General features: G+C 44.4%; 1 protein-coding gene across 3 annotated transcripts in view; it reads left to right on the forward strand.

Annotated features, from left to right (window-relative positions):
• CRHR1 (corticotropin releasing hormone receptor 1) overlaps nucleotides 1-16,027 on the forward strand; it is a 62,368-nt gene that overhangs the window by 20,165 nt on the left and 26,176 nt on the right. For 2 of the 3 annotated variants that reach the window (XM_028703155.2, XM_028703156.2), the window contains exon 2: nucleotides 2,460-2,544. The exons of the other annotated variant lie outside the window; for it this stretch is intronic. In XM_028703155.2, the coding sequence (XP_028558988.1) occupies nucleotides 2,460-2,544 (85 nt within the window). The remainder of the gene's footprint in view (nucleotides 1-2,459; nucleotides 2,545-16,027) is intronic. 3 annotated transcript variants of the gene reach the window in all.

Consider the following 16,027-nt stretch of genomic DNA (forward strand, 5'->3'; position numbering starts at 1 on the left):
ATGGGTTTTTTTTGTTTTGTTTTTTTAAAAGATGGATTCACTAACCATGGTTGGAAGTTGGCTTCTTTCAAACAAACCATAGTTAAGATCAAGCACAATGTGCTGGGTTCAGTTAATGGGAAATGGAAGCAAAAAATTCCAAACTTCTCCCTGTGGCCATGCTAAAAGAGGAGGGGGAGTACATGAGACTGAAAGGAGCTAGGCATGTTTCCATCACACTACACCGTAGTTTACTGTGTTGCCCAGACACAGCCTGTATATGCTCAGATACCCTCTTTTTCTTTATTTCTGTTTCACATACTCCTGGGCTAAAGCCTGTTTAAACCCATAGTTTATCCTGACATCTAAACACAGGCATTATGTGCTCAGTCTCCCCATTTTCATTATTACTACTTAATACACTCCAGGGCTAAACCATGGTTTATTGTTACCCACTCTGAGACCCCACAGCTAATTCTCCCCTGGCCTCCTCGCTGGCCCAAGTAGGACCAATTCAGCCAGCTAGCCCTAATGCTTATTTCCCCTAAATTGATTTCTGAATTTTGAATTTTATTGTTATTCATGTTTTTATACTGTATTTTAGGCTGCTTTTACAATTAAGTGTTTTAAATTTGTTGTTAGCCACCCTGAGCCCAGTTTTTGAACCGGGAAGGGTGGGGTATAAATAAAAATTATTATTATTATTATTATTATTATTATTATTATTATTATTATTAATTGTGCAGTCCGAATGCAGCTGCATAGACCACAGAGATTACAAGAGAGGGTCTCCTGGTCAAAGGGCATGCATTTCAGAGAGTCTTGAGCTGTGACATCTTTCCTTTTAGAAATCAAATTCTGCCTTTTTAATTCAAAGCATCTCTCCCCCTCTCTCCCAGACATTGTTCTGTTTGGCTGTAAACAGCAGGAAGAATTATTTGCCCAATAAAGTGCGGCAATTATCTTGTAACAAGAGTGTCCAGAGCCCTGTTGGCGAATTCTTCCGAAGCTGCAACCCCATCCATCTTCCTTCTCCAGAGCTGTCAGGGCACTTCCTGACACAGCAATCACATCTTGTTGCAGACACTGAAATGTCTGGACCAACAGTGTACCCTTCTCATCAGCATATATCTGCATGTGTTACTTAGGCTGAAGGAAGGCATCCTTCTTCACATTTGCCTTTCATATGTTATAGCATCTTCAAGGTTTACCCAGAGCAATATAGGTGCCTGCTCACTCCACAAGCAGGTAATTACACTATCAGAGGACAGCGCTTTCATTTTTATTTTTTAATACGATGCGCTATAAACAGGAGCGAAGAAAAGGATGGAAAGATTTCTCCTCCCAGAATCCAGCAGACCTGGCAACCCTACTTACAGCAGGCTGCTATAATCATCTCACACTGCTTGTGACCCTCACTGCAGTTTTGAAAAGGAATATTCATTGAGGGGAGAGATGGCACTTTACAGGCGATCAGTGGGTGATGAAGGAAAATGGATAGAGGAATTCCCATGCTGAAAATACTCTGAATGATCAAATATGTCCCAGGTATAACAGAATATTGGACATTTACATGAGCTTTCCTTGTTAAGTGGGGCCTGCCAAAGAAATTAAAATATGCCAATATATCTGAAGCACATTTAGTACCTTCAGAAACATTAGCTCGTTTGTTTTTTTTTAAGTCACCATTCAGCATTTAAATTACAAGGTCTCCTTTTTGCCAATTTTGAACAATTTGTTTCAGTTTTTCTCACAGTTCTGCTCTCCAAAGTTTGTGCTGGTGGAGTGAAAAACCACATTACTGCAGTCATTCCTACACTCCACTCAGCCTTTCAGAATGAGCTGCCATAGACTCATAACGTTACTGAATTTTAAGAGTTGGAAGCAGCCTCAGAGGTCGTCCAGTCCAGTCCCGTTATTTGTAAGTCACATTTTCCACAAGTGCATTGGATTGGCTCCAAATTAAGTTAGTCGCACTTCAATGCAATCAATTCAACAAGCTAGTCATGACTTAATTTTAAGACCCATTGATTCCAAAGGGAGCAAAGTACAACTAGCTTACAGCACGGTCCTATACATGATTACTCCAAAGTGTGCTCCACTGACTTCTATGGGACTTGCTCACAGGTAAGTTGGTATAGGAATTGCAGCCTTACTCTGGTTCCAATCTACTGCACCCAGAGCAGTTCACAGAAAATAGCAGAAAAGTCATAATCCATAATAACATTTTTAATACCGCTACAACATGACAATTCCAGTTAGCAATTCATTTAAGGCACATCAAAGATTTGAGCATACTAATAAGTCAATTAACAACCTACAGAACCCCTCGATAGAATACATCTGGCAAAGCAGACTGCCTCTCTTCTGGAGGACCTTGCCCCAAAACTATCAATTGAGAGAGGGAATCGGACAGAGATGGTATGAAGACCATTTCCTCCCCTGCAGCCTCACGGCATTAGCCTCTCCTTCTCACACAGGTTATTCTCTTCTGGATCAACCTTGCCGCAGCTTCCATCCAGGATGAACACTGTGAGAACCTTTCTCTGGCCACCAACATCACTGGTAAGTGGGCTCCTGCTATTTGGGTGAACCCCACCACCGAGACCATTCCATTGTAACTATCCAACCTCCCAAAATTTCAACACCTCTTACGTTTTAACGGTACAAATTCTACAAACACCCTCCATATCTCCTCAAAATAATTTCTCCTGCATATTCCCCGTCTTACTTTAATGGCATATGTTAATTTATCACCAATTGCTATACCCCACACCTCTTTACACCACTCTTCCATTTTGTATTCTGCTTGCCTCTTCCACTTCCTAGCTACAATAATACGTGCAGCTGTCAATAAATTTATGAGCAAGTCCTTCATAGCCTGTGAACCTTCCACCCCATCGTAAATTGCTAAAAATGCTAGGTTTTTAATGTTAAGGAAGGGTTGAGGAATGGTTTTGATAACCATATGGCCACATGATGTTCTACTTTTAACGTTCATAATGCGTTACTAAAATATGACACCAGAGGGTCACCATGGACCAGAGCACGCCAGGCACTCGTGTCTTCCACTGCCTCCTGCAGTTTGGTCCAATATAAAAGCCAACAAAGCAACTTTCTATAAACAAACATTATCTTCAAACCTCAAATGCCCCTTTCCTGAAACTTTTCCAACTATAGGTTCCTGGAAGGTTGCCTAATGTCACCCTCAAACTGAAAAAGATTCATTCCGGCAGCAGAAGAGCAAGCCGATCGGGCACCTAGGGTGGCGCGCATGCCCTGCGCCCAGGGCCAAGGCCAGTCGCCTGCGGGGCAGGGCAAGCCGGGGCAGGACGCTCCTTGGGGCCTCCAAGGAGTCTGCCTGCCTCCTTCCACTCAGCCGCCCTACAGCTGAGGCAGGGGCAGCAGGCGGACCATTTGGGGCAGCGCGGAGCCCCCGGGCGCCCAAGCCACCAAGTCACTTCCTGGAGAGACACATGACTCAGGTGCGCTGCAGGCCCCGCGGTGAGTGCCGCCCGGCATTTTGTCACCCCCCTCAGTGGTGACACCCAGGGCGACCGCCCCCACCGCACCCCTCTTCTTCCGCCTCTGCATCCCGGTCCTGATTAGGCTCTAATCCCCTAAAGAGTGGGGAACGAGGCTGATATTGACTCATGAGTGAGGCAGGAGCCATTGTTAGATGAGCCATCTTGGCATCTGAGCATCATGCTTCCTAGCCCTGAGGATAGTTCAGTGATTTGTTTGGAGTGGGGTAGGAGACCCGAAGGACACAGTATGGAAAAACTCCCTTCTCCAGCTTGTGTTTGACAACACTGGGCTTAGAATCATACTAGTCAAGACTCTCCTCCACCCAATCCAGAAATGCCCGGTGTAAATGGCATTCATTAAATTCATATTAATTAACTTGCAAGTTAATTTCCTGCCTAATTAAGGAGCACGCTTTGCCGCAGCTACTCCTTCGTGTGGATTGCATCTGCCAAGTCATTAAATCATACTGAGTAATTTTATAAAGCACGCTCGCACGAAGAGTTTCTGATTTGGGTCATGGGTTAAGTGTAAAGGGAATGGAGAGTGTTCTAGGCTAGGCAGGAGACAGAAAGCGAGACCTGTTTGGCTAGTTGCTCCTCCCCAGGGCCTTATACATCTGTCAGGGCTCCTTTGATAAACACCTGACACCCTCCGTTAAAGGGTAAAGGGACCCCTGACCATTAGGTCCAGTCGTCACCAACTCTGGGGTTGCAGCGCTCATCTCGCTTTATTGGCCGAGGGAGCCGGCGTACAGCTCCCGCGTCATGTGGCCAGCATGACTAAGCCGCTTCTGGCAAACCACAGCAGCGCACAGAAACGCCGTTTACCTTCCCGCCAGAGCAGTACCTATTTATCTACTTGCACTTTGACGTGCTTTCGAACTGCTAGGTTGGCAGGAGCAGGGACTGAGGAACGGGAACTCACCCCGTTGCGGGGATTCGAACCGCCGACCTTCTGATCGGCAAGCCCTAGGCTCTGTGGTTTAACCCACAGTGCCACCCGCGTCCCAGACACCCTCCGTTATAACTGGCCTTTTATCGGATTTGCAGCTGTGGCTCAGCGCTCTCTTCTTTCCTCCTGGAGGCCTCGTGGAAATCCATCACAGGTAGAATAAATGTTTGATGGTGCCCTCTGTTTGAGGACTATCCAGTCAGTTTGAAGATAAGGAACTAGAAAAAGGGAAAGCAGGAGCCTTGAAGTTGCCCATCAGAAGCTGGCAGCAGCTGGTGCCTGCAACCAAGTCGCCCAGTGTCTTCACCGTTATGCTGAGATGTATTGCATTTCTACTGAAATTATAGCAGTTATTTCTAAATCTCCCATCTATGCATATGAATTCTCATGTGCAAATTAAATGCAAATTGGTGGCCTCTTTTCCCCCTCCCCCCACCATTATGGGAGGGGGGTGATAAAAGACCTTCTTCTTTGGCGACGCATTACTGGTCACCCTATTGCTTCTGCTTCAATGGTTCTCTGTCCTGGTATGCAGAGGGGCAAAGGCAACTGGGTAGGGAAGGAAATGGAGCAGGTGAGTCAAATGTTCTCCACCCAAAGGCAGTATTAAAACCCACAGTTTTCAAGCATCACCTAATACAGGTTGAGGGGGCCCCCACTGAATGTGTCTTGCCTAAGGATCCCCAGATTTTTGGAGCCAGCATTGTGGCCAAGGGTCATTTTTCAGAATCTGAAGAATGCCAGAGCCAGTGTGGTGTAATGGTTAGAGCGCTGGGCTTGGACCTGGGAGTCCCAGGGTTTGAATCCCCACTTGGCCATGAAACTCGCTGGTTGACCTTCGGCCAGCCCACCATCTCTAAGAAAATCAGATATAAGAAAGACCACAAGTTGACTGAGGACTGGAAAAAGTTTACGATTTATCTGGAAAACATCTGTGATGAACAGACAACGCTAGTTGGGTTTAAAGAGGCTTTGTGATGATAAAGGGTATTGTAATAGAAATAAGAAGAGAGGATTTATTAACTGGCAATATAATATAAAGAAAATGCGTAACAAATATATGAATATGAGGATTGTGGGAGGAACCGGTGGAAGTCAAAAAGTTGTAATCTGTGAAATGGAAATATGGATATGTTTATTTAATTTGTAAAAGGAAAATTTGCTAAAAAATTTAATTAAAAAAAAGAAAAGAAACTCGCTGGTTGACCTTTGGCCAGCCCACCATCTCTAAGCCTAACCTACCTTACAGGGTTGCTGTGAGGATGAAATGGAGAGGAAGAGAACCACATACACCACTTTGAGATCCTTGGGAGATAAAAGTGATATATACAGTGGTACCTCGGGTTAAGTACTTAATTCGTTCCAGAGGTCCGTTCTTAACCTGAAACTGTTCTTAACCTGAAGCACCACTTTAGCTAATGGGGCCTCCTGCTGCCACTGTAAATGGAATAACTAACTAACACAGGAAGCTAGCTTAGAATGAGTTAGACCATGCATCCCTTTAGCTCAATGTTACCTGCACTGGCTGTCTCCAGGGTTTCTGGCTGGCACTTTCCCCCACTCTACCTGGGCACACCAGTGGATTGAAGCTGAGACCTTCTGCATGCAAAGCCAGTGTGGTGCAGTGGTTAAGAGCAGTAGACTCGGAATCTGGTGAACCGGGTTCACGTCTCCTCCACATGCAGCTGCTGGGTGACCTTGGGCTAGTCACACTTCTCTGAAGTCTCTCAGCCCCACTCACCTCACAGAGTGTTTGTTGTGGGGGAGGAAGGGAAAGGAGAATGTTAGCCGCTTTGAGACTCCCTAGGGTAGTGATAAAGCGGGATATCAAATCCAAACTCCTCCTCCTCCTCTTCTTCTTCTTCTTCTTCTTCTTCTTCTTCTTCTTCTTCTTCTTCTTCGTCTTCTTCTTCCTAACACCAAGCTACAGTCTATCCTAGGATTCCCGGCCCTCTGTGGATACAGGTTCCAACACATGCATCAAAATATGCACAAACATTTTCTTGCTTTTCCTCCTTTGGTTTCAGATCCATTTTACTCACTTACCTATGAGGAGGTGGGGAGGGTGAGGGAGGATAAAACTCTGGATAGTGGCAGCCAACTACATTTTTCTCAGAATAAACTCATTGATGCGAATGGACCTAACTTAGTCCTACTAATTCTTATGAGTCTGCTGTGAGCAAAACTGAGCTGAAGACCAACCAGGGGCATTGCAGGTAGGCAGCCTCCTTAGGCCAGTTCTGTAGAAAGACCAGTGCTGGGGAGGAGAGACAGAGGGAGAGGAGGATGTGTGCTTGCAAAACACCTGGCCAAACGCTGCCACTGGCTGAGGAATCGTGGGCTTGTTTTTGGGGTTGATGGATGGGCCTGACGGATTGCGGATGATAGATGTCTCTGCCAAGCTGCTCATTTACAGGGCTTTGCAAAACTGCTGCCTGAAATTAAGTATTGGCATTTTCAGCAGGTGAGTCAGTCCTGTTTGAAAGAGGCTGCAGGGAGAACCATAAGGTCACCCTTTTCCTGCCCCCATTTCTCCAGACATAATTTACCTCTGGCCTGCCAATGGTCAGCAGGCCTCTCCACATAGACCAACATCATTAGCACTGTCGTGTGGAAGCGGAAGCGTTAGTAACAAATGGTTGGTTAGTAACTTTTCTGACTTTATTTACAAGGCATGCCATAAATGAAACCCTGTATGTAAGTGGCCCCCTTGGCCCTTTCTATCGGCCCATATGGGACCAGCACGGGTGACCGGGCCTGGCGAATATTTAATATTCCTACCTTCATGGCTGTGATTAGTGGGTTGGCCACTTAATTTTATTTTGGTTTTACTGTGATTTTGAGCTGTGTTTTAATCAATTGTTTGATTTTGTGTTTTTAATGTATTATATATTTGGTTTTAGCCGCCCTGAGCCCGGCCTTGGCCAGGGAGGGCGGGGTATAAAATTATTATTTTATTATTATTATTATTATTATTATTATTATTATTATTATTGAAAACCAGGGCTGTGGGTAAATTGTGATTCTGCAGGTGCACATGTAAAAAAATGAGCATAAATCCAGTTTCCTAAGCATCTACTTGCTCTATTAACCCCCCCCCAAAACAAAAACCCCACTGGATGCCATCTTTCATATATATTTTTAACCCCTCTTTAACTTGAAAAGCAAAATACGACACTTTTTGAAACCCATAATACTGCTGGGTCTTAAACTGGTGCAGAACCTCATGTCATCTATTCATTACTTTTTCCTTTTGTGACTTGATTCGTGTTCTCCTTCACACTTTTCCTTATTTACCCCACACAATAGATTCATCTTATCTGAATTCATGTATCAACCCATTTGTATATACCCACCGATCAATGAATACCCAGAAAAAGGAGAAATATATCTGTTTGAGAAAAGGCAACGCTTTTTAAACGCGGCTTGCAAACTCTTCAGACACTGAACACATTATATTAGATTAGTATTAAAGAATGTGTTCGGAGAGGTATGTCTGCTCATTGATAGGATATCAAGATTTGGATCGATGATGGAGGGAGTCACAGCCGCATTGAGGGTGCCCTTGCACCACTCACCTCTGTTGATGTACACAGTTGGATCAAATTTTAGCATCAAAAAGGAGGTGTGCATGAGGGTAGCTAGGGCTCTCCACCCTCCGATATCTTGCTTCCCTACAATCTGTCTTCTATCAGAACCCTGGCACCTCCTTCCGAAAGTCCAAGAAGCTTCTGTCTGGCTAAGAGATGGAGGGGTGATGCCCACATGCATGATGCCAGGACGTCAAGATGTCATACGCCCCCTCCCCAATCTCCCTCGCAAGCTGGCACTTCTGGCCCTACGGAAAATTTCAGCGCACGCCACTGCTGCCAACCTCTCTACCTAATTTATATCTTGGCTTTCCTCTGAAGAGTCTTAGGGTGGAATGCACAGTTCCACAGCAACTGGAGGTCTCAGAGCTGTGAATTTATTTCCCGCACATTTTCAGCCAGGCAGACTCAAGAGGAATGCCTCTTAGCGTGCACAGAAAATCTTCCCAGTAGCAGAAAACCATCTAGACTGAGGATGTTCACAGTCAAAGGATGCAGCTTCCCAGAAAACTCCAGAGCTTCTAAACTAGAGTCATCTGTCCAGTAAATATGTGACAAAATGCTTCCCTCCCCTCTTTGGCTGGGAAAGGAACCTGCCTTCTTGTTTCTCATTTGTTTTCCACCCTAAAGGACCTTTTTCCTTTTGCTTTGGTAGCTGCCGCGTGCCCTTGGGTGCCAGCCGTGATGGATGGCCGCTGCTTTCCCCTGCCATTTGTCATGCCCAAACCTGTAGTGCCAGTGGCTTCTTGGGCTCCTCGTCCATTAATATCCCAGAGAGTGTCTGGGTGATGCACTGTTTGCTTGCCGCTTGCTACACGCCTGCCAAGATTGATACAGCAAAGAAAGCGGCAAGCAGATGGGAAGATGCACAAGCGAGCCAACCCATAATCAAACTGTCCGTCTCATGGCAGAGTGGTGGTGCTGGTGGGAACTATTAGCAAGATGTTCGGCACTGGGGGTCCTAAGTTAAATCAGTGGTGCTGTTACGTAATTTTAGACTCTGGACTTAATGGTGACACTGGTTTTTCCAGTCTTAATTTCACAGGAGCAGCCCCCCCCCCATTAGATGATTGTGTGTTTTATTCCACTAACTTCATAATCAGGTATGCCAACCCTGCTGTGTTTAGGGGCCTTCCTGCTCATTCTGCTGAGTCCTGCTGAGTCCCAGTCCTGCTCTGGTGGCACCACTGAGTTCAGTTAATTGTGGAAGTGCTCCATAACATCAATGGAGGGAAAATAAAGGAGTGCAGCTCTTGAACTTTTTTTAGTGATGGCATTATCTTCCGGAGCGCCAGGGCAAGTGGTTTGATGAGGGAATAAGTTGACCATGAAGCTTTCCACTTTTCTATTATTTATGACAGATTAGCATAGAGAATGAGGGAAACAGCCAAACAGAGGCTAGGCACTTCTTTCCTTTCCTTTGATGGAATCCCTACTTCAGCCACGGAGTTTTAATGATAACCCTTCTTTACAAAACTGTTTGCGTTTCTAATTAAAAGCTAAATGTCGCATTTCAGCTGCCTTAAAATCAGTGTGTTTTACAAGGTGAATCTGTGCTGTCAGAAGCAAGCACCACTGAGTACGTTGCAGCCTACTCCCAGAAAACTATACAATTACATCCAATAATTTTCCCAGGGTATGTACATTTCATTGTTTGTTTGTTTTGTAACAGAAGAAAATCCTTAATAAAAACGAATTAAAAACAAAGCAAAACTATACTCCCAGGAAGCTATATAATTAATTTCATGCTGATCCTAATGAACTGGGTATTGTGCTATGTATTGCTGCTCATGTGTCTGTTTGTAATTATTATTATGTCAACAATTACACTATTTCCCGCCTTCTTTTTGGCATTTCCCTTCCATTGAAATACATTTGAATCAATTGTGTGATTCGTTATGTAATTAATTTTGTTAGTTTCAGCCATAGCAGATAGGTTTTAGCACGAGCCGGGGAGAAGCCGAACAGCAGCAGAAGGCAAACAGTGCTGATTGTGACAAACACAGGACAGCACAGAAACTGCTGCCTCCATACATCTCTAGACACAGGTGACCCAATAGCACATCCCAGCTATGAATTCCTGGACTTCAGAATTTAGCATGACACCACTGCATTGCATTCTACTGGGGCTCTTCAGCAGCTCCTGTTTATATCGGTGGAGGCGGTGTAGCTGAAGTCTTTGTGACTTGTGCCTTGTGTGAGGCCAGCATAATATCCCTAACTCTGGGTTGTGATATCAGGTAGTGAAAGGTGTATTTACTGGAAGTGTCAATGGAGGGTTTTTAAAATCAATCAATCAATCAATCAATCAATCAATCAATCAATCAAGGGGTGTGGGTGGCACTGTGATCTAAACCACAGAGCCTCTTGGGCTTGCCAATCAGAAGGTAGGTGGTTTGAATCCCCGCAACGGAGTGAGCTCCCGTTGCTCTGTCTCAGCTCCTGCCAACCTAGCAGTTCGAAAGTGAAATATACTCAGAGTCAAGAGTGGATTTCATGCTCTTTATTCAGCTCATAGTGATGAGGAGGAATGGAAGTTCCCCCAGAATGTCTGCTTTATATACATTATTTACACAATGGGCCCCACGTGATTGGCTAATTCCGGGATTCTCCTGTAGGCCAATCAAGTTGCGGATTCACTTCCACCTGGAGCTGGATTGGGTGGCTCCTGTGGACCAATCAGACTGCTGCATTCTGAATCCTATTGTTCTAGGACCAATCACTGCTGCATTTTGGATCCTATTCAACTCAGTACATAACAGAAAGCATGCCAAAAGTGCAAGTAGATAAATAGGTAGCGCTGCACTGGGAAGGTAAACAGCATTTCTGTGCACTCTGGCTTCTGTCACGGTGTCCCATTGTGCCAGAAGTGGTTTAGTCATGCTGGCCGCATGACCCAGAAAGATGTCTGTGGACAAACGCCGGCTCCCTTGGCCTGAAAGCGAGATGAGCGTTGCAACCCCATAGTCGCCTTTGATTGGACTTAACTGTCCAGGGGTCCTTTACCTTTTAAAAGAAAGAAAGAAAGAAAGAAAGAAAGAAAGAAAGAAAGAAAGAAAGAAAGAAAGAAAGAATGAAAGAATAATTCTCAGGCTCTATCTGTTAATTGATCCCATTTGCAAACTGTGATTGACATTCATCAGTATGCCTTTGGAGAGGGCCCAGAAGAAAGGGGACAGTCTTAAGTGTGAGGTGACTTGGTATTTTGTAAGCAAAAGCTAGGACCTACCAAGTGGGGGCATGCAATGAAAAGTTGTGATGTGGAATGCTCCAAGGATCCATCCTATCGTGTTCCAGGATACTCCATTACATTCCTCCTGCCTGCTGTTTTTCCATTCCCCTCCCTTGCTGCCAGCACTCTGTGGCCAGTGAAGCATACTTAGTTCCCACTGGGCTGTTTTTATCCCCACACGCAAACACTTTCGGAAGGATTCTAAATAATTTTTTGTACTTCTGCAAATCTTGGGGTTCTTCCAAGCCCAACCTCTTTCTTGTGTATGGATAGTGCCATTCTGACTACATAAGGATCCACACTCAGAGAACTGCATTTCTTTGATATTATTTCCTCGTTCATTGCGCTTGGGAAATTTTGAATATGGAGTCATTCTCCTGTGGTCTTAAATTGCCAAACAGTGTGACTGACAGGCAAGGATGCAAGAAACTCTTCAATTTCAGTTCCCCATGTTTTTCATCATTCCACTCTTAAATTCGGTTCTCCACATCTCTGCAGTATGTTATGATTTATTTATTTTTAAACAATCCTCCTGAAAACTTGTCTGTATTTTACTGTGTGTTTCTTCCAATATGCAGCCTTTTTAATGCGACTTTGACGTTTTTTCAAAAAGTTTCACCTAATACAATGCGCTTTGCATGTAATTTTCACTCCCATGTGCATCTTTCCCCCTAATATTATTCATTTTGTACTTTCTGTTTGGCTGGAGAACTGCCTTGCAAAATTTGGAGAAATGGAAATTTCAAAGGATAGCTGTGTTTTAATTCTCATATTCATGCAAATAAGGTAAAAAAGTAAAGGGATCCCTGACCATTAGGTGCAGTCGTGACCGACTCTGGGGTTGTGGTGCTCATCTCGCTTTATTGGCCGAGGGAGCCGGCGTACAGCTTCTGGGTCATGTGGCAAGCATGACTAAGCCGCTTCTGGCGAACCCTAACCGTTTACCTTCCTGCCGGAGTGGTACCTATTTATCTACTTGCACTTTGACGTGCTTTTGAACTGCTAGGTTGGCAGGAGCAGGGACCGAGCAATGGGAGCTCACCCTGTCGCGGGGATTCGAACCACTGACCTTCTGATTGGCAAGTCCTAGGCTCTGTGGTTCAACCCACAGCGCCACCCACGTCCCTGCAAATAAGGTAGTTTCTCATTAAAATCAAACAACAACAGTTCTCTCGTCCAGCCCTACCAACAAGCTACATGGGTGTGCCGCTGGAAATCAATTAAACTGCTGAGGCTGCAAACAATGTCATGCTTAGCTGAGAGCAAGCCCCAGCAAACTCAGTGGGGCTTGATTCGGAGTAAACATGCATAGGCTTGCTCTGCAAAAGCTGTTGTGGTTCCCAAAGATCCAGAGGTGCAATTAGTTAATTTTTATCACTCTGGACTTTGTGGACTTAATTTTTGTGGCGGCGGGGTGTGTGTGTGTGTCTTTAGATGGTAAATGTGCATTGTTTCACTTATTTCAAAATACAGTGGTACCTTGGGTCTCAAATGCCTTGGTACTCAAACAACTTGGATCCCAAACACTGCAAACCCAGAAGTAAGTGTTCCAGTTTGTGAACTTTTTTCAGAAGCTGAATGTGCTCCATTTTGAGTGTTACGCTTCTGATTTGAATGACACACTTTCATTTTGAGTGCCACACTTCCGTTTTGAGTATTATGCTGAGGTCTGTCTATTTTTGCTATTTATTTTGTGTTTTTGCGGCTCTTTTTGTTTTTGTGACTGTGTGGAACCCAGTTCAGCTACTGATGGATTGTGTGACTGCAATACATTGTTTATTGCTTTCATTTTATGGATCTATGTTCTTGTTAGATAGTAAAATTCATGTTAAATTGCTGTATTAGGGGTTGTTTTTAAAAGTCTGGAACGGATTAATCCATTTTGCATTACTTTCTGTGGGAAAGTGCACCTTGGTTTTGGAATGCTTTGGTTTTAGAACGGACTTCCGGAACGGATTAAGTTTGAGGACCAGGGTACCACTGTATGCTAAGCCAACTCTACTGTCCAGCTGTCCAGCTGGCCTAAAGTTCTGCCCTAATGGCACGACTACTAAGTCTCACTGTGCTTTAATGGGGCTTATCCCCAAATAAAGGTGCCAAAGTTTGCAGCCTAAGTTATACTTGAGACAGGTAGTGCTTGCCTGGACACACAGAGAATTCTTTGCCTACCACAGAAGGTGGTGGTATGGATATATAAATGAAATTAGAGTTCGGAAACACTTTTTACAAAGAAAAGTGCTAGAGAAATGGCTATGAATAAGTTTTTAAAAAATACATCAGGGCTCAGAGCTGTGGTTAATGGTTATTTTTATTCCTTATCGTCTAGCTTTCTTCCAGCAGGATCAGAATCCAATTTTGACAGAGGCAGGCACTCAAAAGCTTTCAAAAGGCACAGGTTCTTTTCCTCCCTGCCACAATGGCCAGTAACGAAATAAACGCAGCAGGGACTTAACTTAAAAACCACAGAGCCGCTTCCAAGTAAAATATAAATGATACACCCATACAATCTGCTTAATGGAACTCTAAGTACAATGAAGTTAAAATGATTTCATGCAAGCTTTATTTCATCCTTTAGCCACAAAGCATTTTACCTCTGTCCTTTTTTTCCTTTTATGGTGTGAAATACAGAAAAGTCGTGGGCATCTGTGACGAGCTGGGCAGGATGTGTATGACAGGCCACGAGAAACATGACATTACTCATCTTTGTTTGTTTTTAAGTGTGCTTCAGCATGTCACATTTGCTTGGAAGGAAAAGCACACCTATCTGGAGCATGCTCCTTGTCTCTGAACCTGTGCCAACTTCCCACCCAAAATTGCACCCACACTCCTCCCAGCAGCCATTTGTCATTGAAGGTGATGATTGCAGTAAAAGTTCAAGGCTAAGAGTTGTTACCCAAATGGGGTTCTGCCCCATGATTTCTAGGCCCATGAGAGTCTTTTTCCTTTCCTCCCACCTGTTTCCCTAGGAAAACCTGCGGTTTACTGCAGAATCGGAACATATGTCAACTCTGAGTCACAATTCGCACCTTGGAAGTTTAGACAGCCAATCAGATTGGGAGTGGGAGTGGCCCAGGCTTTCAGAAATGTATATAAGGAGTTGCTTTGCACCTGTTGTCCAGTTCTGTTAGTTCAATAAAGGTTTTTGCTGTTATCACTGTGTCTTGTCTTGTGGGACCCCACCTACACTTAGTCTAGGTAAAAGCCAAAAGTACATGTTTCTGCTGCTCCCTTTCATTTACATCTTGTAATTGCTATGGATTTCTCTCATGCAAGGTGTGGAGGGATGTCCTTTGCTCTCGGGCACAGGGAAGCCTGTCGGATGACAAGGACAATCAAAGTTGATTAAGTGGGCAATTAGTTGCGGAAGGAAGCCCTGTAACGAATCTGTCTCTAGCCACCAACACGGCATATTGCTTGCAACATGCTCTTTTAAGTAGGAGCAGCTGGTGGAAAGAGAGCTTTCCCCCTAGTGCTGACTTGGTTAAAGCAGGCATCAGTAGCTTCCTGCACCCTCAGGTTGGTGTAGAAGCAGGATTCTTTTAGAGTGTTGCATATATGATTCTTGAGAGTGTTGCAAGTGCTTCAGAAGGACCCAGGTATTGAATGCTAAGCGTGTGTCCTGGCCACTGAGCCTCGGAAGCTACGTAGCTACATAGAAATTTTCCAAGGAAGCAGTTTTGTTAATGATAATTAAGAAGCAAGCCTGCTATCACACGATAATTGTTCTCTTCCAAACAAATGTGTTTTGGACTGGAAACCAGTTAATTTTGAAAGTTTCCTAAAATCGAAGAGCACGGCAGCAGAACAGCTGAAGTATGCATGGGATCTGAAATGAATAATGATTAGATTTTCAACATCCGATAATCCAGCTGTGTATTTGAATATATTCTGGGAGTTGTGTTGCTGTGTTACGAAAAGTGACTTTCCATATTTTTGTGTGTGTGTGTGTGTGTGTGTGTGTGGCTTGCTGCCTAACGAAGGACTACGTGCATTGGGCTGCTCCAAATATCTTGAGTGTGCCTCACATCTACCTATTATGGTGAGAACTGGAGCTAGTTTTTTTTACTTAGGTTGTGCACAAAGAGATTGGAATCCCAGCAGCAGCTGATCTGGCTGGTGCAAAGCATATTAGACTGTGGGTGGTCATGGGGTATAGAATCATAGAGTTGTAGAGTTGGAAGGGATCCCAAGAGTCATCTATTCCACCCCCTTCCAATTCAGGTTATGTTTATCTATAGGCAGAGTGGCCGTAGCTCAGAAGCAAAGCTCATGTTGCATGTAGAAATTCTAAATCTCAGCCCCTAGCATTTCCCACTTAAAAATGGATCTCAAGAGGCAGGACTGGGAGCACCCACTCCCTGATTTAAAAAAGTAGACAGTACTGAGACAGCTGAACTCATCTGGTATGAAACGGTTTCAAGTAGTCACTGTACTTGCATGCTTGCACCCGTCTCTCTTTAATATCTGCTCAAGTGGTGTGTTACATCCATACAGGGATCTGTGCATTCTGACTCGGGTGAATGGAGTGGTAAATCCGATGCCAAAAGAAAAAGATCACCTTCTGCCAGTTGGCTCCTTATGCGTACGCCATTTCGACGGTTAGAAGAAGGAAGGCTCAGAAATAGCTGTGCCAGCCTTCTGTTACCAATTTTGGGCACAGATAATGAATCAAGAGCATGAATGGAAACTGGATAAACCGCTTCTGAATTTGATCCTGCCTACGTACAGGCTGTACTTGAACAACACA

Source organism: Podarcis muralis, chromosome 13, assembly GCF_964188315.1.
Source record: "Podarcis muralis chromosome 13, rPodMur119.hap1.1, whole genome shotgun sequence".
Classification (NCBI taxonomy): Eukaryota; Metazoa; Chordata; class Lepidosauria; order Squamata; family Lacertidae; genus Podarcis; species Podarcis muralis.